The 6,958-nt window shown below is 43.3% G+C and overlaps 1 protein-coding gene across 1 annotated transcript; it reads right to left on the reverse strand.

The window, feature by feature from the left end:
- Positions 1–2,018: 2,018 nt before the first annotated feature.
- snai2 (snail family zinc finger 2) lies at positions 2,019–4,242 on the reverse strand. The gene is made up of 3 exons (XM_084007061.1): positions 4,024–4,242; positions 3,315–3,836; positions 2,019–2,949 (listed from the first exon to the last, which is right to left on the reverse strand). The coding sequence occupies exons 1-3, from the start codon at positions 4,100–4,102 to the stop codon at positions 2,768–2,770; spliced, it is 783 nt and encodes a 260-aa protein (XP_083863187.1). The 5' UTR covers positions 4,103–4,242; the 3' UTR covers positions 2,019–2,767.
- Positions 4,243–6,958: the final 2,716 nt, after the last annotated feature.

The raw sequence follows: 6,958 nt of genomic DNA on the forward strand, positions 1-6,958 counted from the left end.
AGTAATATTCCCCAAAAAAGCCCAACTTCTGCTTCTTAAATGTGAGGATTTGCTTTTCTATGTCTTATATAGGAGAGTAAACTCAATATATTAAGGGGTTTGGGCTGATTGACAGATGTTTCAAGCAATTTCCGTACTTTCCCTTGAAGCTGAGTGGAAGTATTCCAGGTATCTTTCACAATTTTCAGATATTTGATTGACAAAAACATGTCAATTAATTGAAATAACAATCAGCAGATCGTCACTGAAATCATGATAAATGACTTAATTCGGGCCTCAAGTATGTTCATTTTATAGTTGACTTTTTGGGAATGAACGGATCACATTTCACCTCATCTTTACAATATTTCACAGCCGAATGAATTGAGTAGACGGCTAAAGTGAAGTGGGCTGCAGGCAAAAGTGTATTTTATTCGCATTGAATATGATTAACGACTTACTTCAGGCCTCAAATATGTTCCTTCTAGTAAATTCTTGGGATCGAGCAAATCACATTTCAGCACGGAGAACCTTTTTGCATAAACACCCACCGACTCTCTACCTGCGTTTGGCGTCCACGGGATTCGTGTGACTATTAACAGTCTCCACACCTGACAAATATTTGATCTCACATTCTTTAACACATCCTCTAACAGCCATATGCTTCAGAACAAATGAGCTGCTGCTCCTTCCCCTCCCCTTCTCCTCCCACCGTCGTCACAACGGCTAAATCAAATATTCACGTTGGAGGGGGAAGCATTTAACATGTTGTTATCGGAGATATCAGTCATGCGGTTAATTGTTGTTGTAAAAGGGGGGAAATCTTGCAAGATTGTGGAGCTAATTGTCATTATGCATTCATTGTTTTAGCTCTCTGACACAAGTTTGATAAAAGTGTCGCCTATGGAATAAAAGATATTAGTGAGTGAGGACACACAGCTTTACTATCTCAGCAGCATTAGTTTCGAGTGCCCTCTCGATAGCACTTTGCTTTTATGAGGCAAATGATCTGAATAATAGGACCAGCTGTAATGTTTCCACATGAGGTCATGGCTGAGGTTTTCCACGGTATCAGTGGATGTGTGGCTGCGGTTTGTAGCCTCCTGGCTGCAGAGAGGTTGCCGAAGAGGCCCGAAGCCACCGAGCCCGACCCAGAGCGTGGCGGCGGCGAGCACCTGGAATAGCTCGACGGTGACTCACAGCGAGGAGAATCTACCTACAGGGGAGTTCAGCCCCTCGCAGCGAGAAAAACAAGTGTCTATTTGTCAGATCACATCTTTCAGGTCAGTAGCTTTCGGGCGAACAGGAACACACTCTGGGGTTTGTTAGAAAGAGTTCAACGTTGACTGTATCCCTCAAAGCGTTGCACTTGTTTGTGCTCTAATCCCTATCTGCTGCAAGTAGGCAACATATGGTAAAAGACAACAAAATGTAGCCCGAGGAAGTCTATCTAATCCGCGGTGGCAAGCATCCCAGATATTCAAGGAGGTTGTCAAAGCAAATGCAAATTTGAGCTTTTTGTGAAAACATATTAAGATCTAGATATCTGAGCGCCCTGTGACCCTGCAGTGATTGTTATGATTGAGAAGAAAGAAAAAAAAACATTTGCCTCCAGTTACATACATTGATGACATGAGATTACTTTCTAAAGAGAAGTAAGCCTGCGGATGTAAACTTTGCACACACTTATGTAAAGAAAGTCATGGGCCCTCAAAGGGTATGACAAGTGAGTGCAGATCAATATAGCTAGTATGTGTTAAATTTCATGATTGTTTGATGTCTGGACAGGTTCACAGGGAACAGGTTGGGGCCTGATTCAGAGCTGAGTCACCTCTCCTCCTTTTTTTTTTTACATCTCCATAACATGAGATGGTGCAAGCCGGATTAAATATCCTTTACTTTTGTGCAAGTTATTCCGTTTGAAGCGACGTGACAATCGATTGAACGCTGCCGAGTCCAGCAGGGGAGAGCTGCTCGCTCCCCAAACGCTCCGCGGATGAAAAAGCGACTTGAAAGATGCCGAAAAGAATTATACAAAATGTCATGAAACTTTATTTCTAAAAGTGTCATGAAAATATCAAAATCATTCAGCATCACAGTTTTCACTGTAAATATACAATCATCTCAGTCACGCTTACATTCAATATATAAAAATATAACAGGAAACTGTTGTTGAATAATACATATTATTGCCAAGTAAAACTGAGGCACTTGAGACATTTTTGCTTTGCTATTTGAGTGCTGGCAAACTGTTCGTAATGGCTGTGCAAAAGTTATCATAATTTCACCCTTAAAAAAAACTAAGTTTGCACTTGTTCCCTAAGTAACAATGGCTTCAGTATTCCTTATATGTATACTGTCATTCGTAATGCGCCTTTTGGTATCATTTGTGTGCTGCATATTTAAAAAGTGGAGGACTGCATAACAGCCATTGAGAGACATTGGTATAAAACACTGAAGATAACATCGTGAAGGCATATAAAACATCCTAGACATGCAGGAAAGTGCATGAATAGCACAGGTAGGTGAGTACATGACATGACGAAGCTCGACACCGACTGCGGTCACAGAAAACACTGCTTGGAAACGAGAAGCACGTGAGCGCAGAGCTATTTGTCACTCTGAAATGAAATGGACCGCTCGTGTAAAAAAAAAAAGAGAAAGTCTGCGTATTTGGGAACAAAAACCCCCTTCGATGTGATTCCCTGACAGTTCTCCTGGAAAAATGTAGAAGCAACAGAGAGTTTCTTTTCTTTCTTTTCTTCTGGTGGTGGAAAAGTATCCCAGTTCAGTGTGCTACACAACAACCAGATTCCTCATGCTTGTGCAGAAGAGACATCCTGGAGAAGGTTTTGGAGCAGTTCTTGCATTGGTATTTTTTCACATCCGAATGGGTCTGTAGGTGAGCCCTGAGATTGGACCTGTCTGCAAAAGCCCTGTTGCAGTGAGGGCAGGAGAAGGGCTTCTCTCCTGTCGAGGGGGAAATGAGAAGAAACAGTCGTCAAAGATAGCACAGCACACACAGGCACGTGTGAATAAAAATGACACACACACATCTCGGTCTATTGCTTTGGCACTGGGTGTTTTAAAGCAAAGCACTTCTGTTGCTGACTGACATTTTCTTCTCAACACACAAAAGTGAACCGAGGAAGTAATAACATTCTGGGAGTTTTCACAGAAATATCAACCTGTTGTGAGCTGTGAAACACTGCCTGTTAAATCAGTGCACCAACAAACAACACATATCCTGCCTGTCCACACAGGAGGCCCCTCTGGTGTCCCCCTCTAGTGTCCCCCTAGTGTCCCCCCTCTGGTGTCCCCCCTAGTCCACTCACCGGTGTGCGTCCTGATGTGTCCTTGGAGCAGCCACGGTCTGGAGAAAGCCTTCCCGCATATTTTGCAAACACAAGGCAACGTGTGAGTCCTGATGTGCATTTTGAGAGCGCCCAGGCTCACGTACTCCTTCTCGCAGTATTTACAACTGAAGGATTTCCTCGTTTGGGCGTCGCAGTGCAGCTGTTTGTGCTTGAGCAGTCCAGAGTACGTGGAGTAGGACTTGCTGCACAAGCTACACTGGAATTTCTCCGCCTCGACTCCGTGAGGGTCCGTCAGCTTGGGCAGCATTCGCTCGTCCTCATCGCTCCTCGGGCTCTCGGAGCCGCTGTGGTCTTTGGAGGAGGCGTCTGAGAGCGACGAGGGGTATCCGGAGATGGGGGAGAGGTCGCTGGGGAGCGGAGACAGCGGCAGGCTGCTGGTAGTCCACACTGTGATGGGGCTGTACGCTGCCGGGCTCAGGATCTCCGGCTGGGGGATGACAGGCAGGGGAAGGCCCCTGTAGATGTGCGGCGTGATGAACACTGGAAAAGAAAAGAGAGCACAGTGAATGATCGTGTCTTGTGCGCCATGGCTGGAGCAGCGCAACTTCCGAAGCGGGCAAAGAAGTTTCAAAACTTTTGAAAAGTCAAAATTAAATATTAATAATTCAACGCGATTGCATGTAAGAAACATAAAATAGTATAACGTCAGACAGGTTGAACACGTTACCTGTTGGGCTGTCCAGCTCACTATAATTTGGCTTCTTTGCGGAGTTTATGTGTTTCTTGACCAAAAAGGAGCGTGGCATCTTGGAAACCAAGTGGACAACTTTTTGGCAAAGTTTGTTTGTTGTTTTTTTCTTGTAAAATAAAGCGGACGAGTTCACTGTGTAAAGACGGGAATCCTTATTGCTTAAGTCCAGTGGAGAGTCATGGTGCGGCGCTGCGCTCTTGGAAACAGTGCAGCGAGTAGCTGTAAAGAGCTGTAAATACTCCCCATCAGGTGCATGGGAGGAGCCAGCCCTTTTCATTTACATACACTGGGACCTCAAACCAATTAAATCTCGCTTTTACCACGGAGGTTAAAAACATGCGCCTCTAACCTATAGGAGCGCACAACCCCCCCAAGAGGCCGGTTAGCGCCATTTACTCCAGTTGGACAGGTGCTTTGTGCTACACTTGTATGTGTTGCAAGGACGCAAGTGTACGCGGCTTCATGTTGTGGGCAGCAGAGTTCATTACCCTCCCTAAAATAAAATGTAGAGTAGCTCCAGAGAGATGAAAAAGTGCAGAGCATGGGGGAAAAAATCAGCTCCAGGGTTTTATAAAACGCCATTGCTAATGTAATCACTGCACACAGTGTGCATGGTGCTACTGATGATTGCTGTGTGTTACAAAACTCCGGGGACTTGATCAAGGCGTACAGCGGTGTGTTTGAATTGGAGTCAACCCAAGAAGCGAGGAAGAGTTTACGGGCGATAATATAATATATGATAATTTATCATCTTTCAGTGGAATCAACTCAAATGTTTAAGACAATCTGAATTGATAAGAATCCTGCATAATGGGATTACCCCAATCCAATTCAATCAAACCACTGTCTTAATCCGATTACCCCGTATACGTTTGCATGCATGTAAACATAGTCGGTGTACAGCTGGAAGTAATTCTCGATCATTTTAACTTGGAACCGTTGTGTTCTTTTTGAGAAAATGTTCTGTACCTTTTGTTTGTCGGGTGTTTAATTCACATAGGAGTATACAAATAACCATTTAGATTATTTATCAAATTACCAGAAAGCATGCTGTATCGCGATATTTATCGTTATGGCGATATGTGAGGACCTACATCGGAATAGAGGATTTTAGCTATAACGGCCATAAATCCAACTCTATTGAACATATAAATCTGTGCCTACATGATCAGACCTACAACTGGACCAACCTGCATGCTGCCGTCCACATTGTCATTCTGTGGCGTTGCCAGAGAATGACCCTTCCTAATGCAGTTGTGTGTGGAGAAAGCCACACATTTCCTCGCCAGTAATGCAATAAGGCAGTCCTCCTTGAAATGTAAATGTAAGAGTAGTTCCCTCTCAAGGTCGGACATCATACTATAATCAAATTTTTCCCTGCTGCTGCTGAACTGGACAAGCGGAGGCAAACTGAGCAGTCTACGCCCCCTTGTGTTCAACTCGGTTCCTTTGAGAAGGGCAAAAGTTGACAATCGAAAAGTAACTAGGGGCAGGAAAAAAAGGGAAACGCACAAAGGCAAAGACTTACCTATGGGGATATCGACAAAGCTGCTCCTGGAGTGGTTTGATTGGCTAGGTCAGCGGATATGAAAAGCACCTTATGTCTGGGGCAAGCCTTAAGTTAATTGTGAACGGCTTATCTTATCTAGAAAACATAATTGCAGATCATGAATAGTTTCCCTTTGTGTCGGCTTGGATTATAAAGGGAAGGGAAGGTTATCTGTGCATAATAACTCCCGGCTACTGTCACGCATTCAACGGGCTGTATGGGAATAAGATGTGTGAGTGGTGGTGGTGGTGGTGGTTCGGCAGGAAACATGAGCACCGCTTTGACATCAATATTACCAATCAACCAAACCATATATCCAAGAGCAGCAGGCCAGGAGAAGAAAAAAAAAACAACCTTCCTGCAGTTTTCATGCTTCAGTTCTGCTGCCTGCACTCACAGCGTGCGGACGCTTCTCTACTGACAGGCATGGAGGCGGAGTGAAAGCACAGTGTGCCGACTCAAATCACATCACTAATTCTGAAAAGCAGAGGCTGTAGTTTATGAACTTGAAATTTAATTAACAATGTGGAAGGCGTGCATCCTTGGCCCTGTGGGATAATGTAACACCGGCAGAAAAAAAACCTGCTCAATTAAAACATTAATAGGCTTTTGATTTCTGGTCAAGCATGTGGAAAAGGATAACATTAGCTTTTGTGAGAGGCAGCAGCTTCTCAGTGCAACATCCAGGTGTTCTTCATAGACGGTCTAGAAATGATCGTCTTCTTTTATCTCCCAGTAATGTGGGTCGGGTTTCCTTTTAGATAAATTTGCACATTGTCCATCATTCATCGTTGTTTTAAACAAACATTTCAAACAAACATTGTTAACCTGCCAATTAGTGTTGACTGAAGAGCAAGTGGGCTGAGGAGTATTTTTGTGTCTTTTTTTTTGTCTTTGTTTTGCAATACCTTTCTGTCCCTCATTATTTTTCATTTATCCTGTTTATCTTGCCTTAAGTTTTAAGGAGCACCCTTTGTATCAGCTTTTAACTTATTTCTCTCCTGCACAGGCTTTTATTTACTTTTAATCCATATATATATCTGAGTATATGTATATGCCTTGTCTGTGTACATGTATTTGAATGCCGTTGTGTACTTATACATAACACCGCAAATTCCCCAATTGCGTGACTAATAAAAGATTATCTTATCTAATCTTAATGGCTGTATTTTAAGGTGCAAACACATGTGTGCTGTGTGCAGGAGTTCACTTTGTTTAAAAAAACAAACAGAATATGATATTTGCTATCAATAGATTAGGGTAGGAATGAGTCGTAAAATGTGGAAATTAGTTTGCATCTTTTGCATTTCTTGTTCCTTCATCTTGAAGTTAGTGCAATGCTAACTTCTGGGGTTGGCCGAG

This window comes from Eutrigla gurnardus, assembly GCF_963514095.1.
Source record: "Eutrigla gurnardus genome assembly, chromosome: 4".
Classification (NCBI taxonomy): Eukaryota; Metazoa; Chordata; class Actinopteri; order Perciformes; family Triglidae; genus Eutrigla; species Eutrigla gurnardus.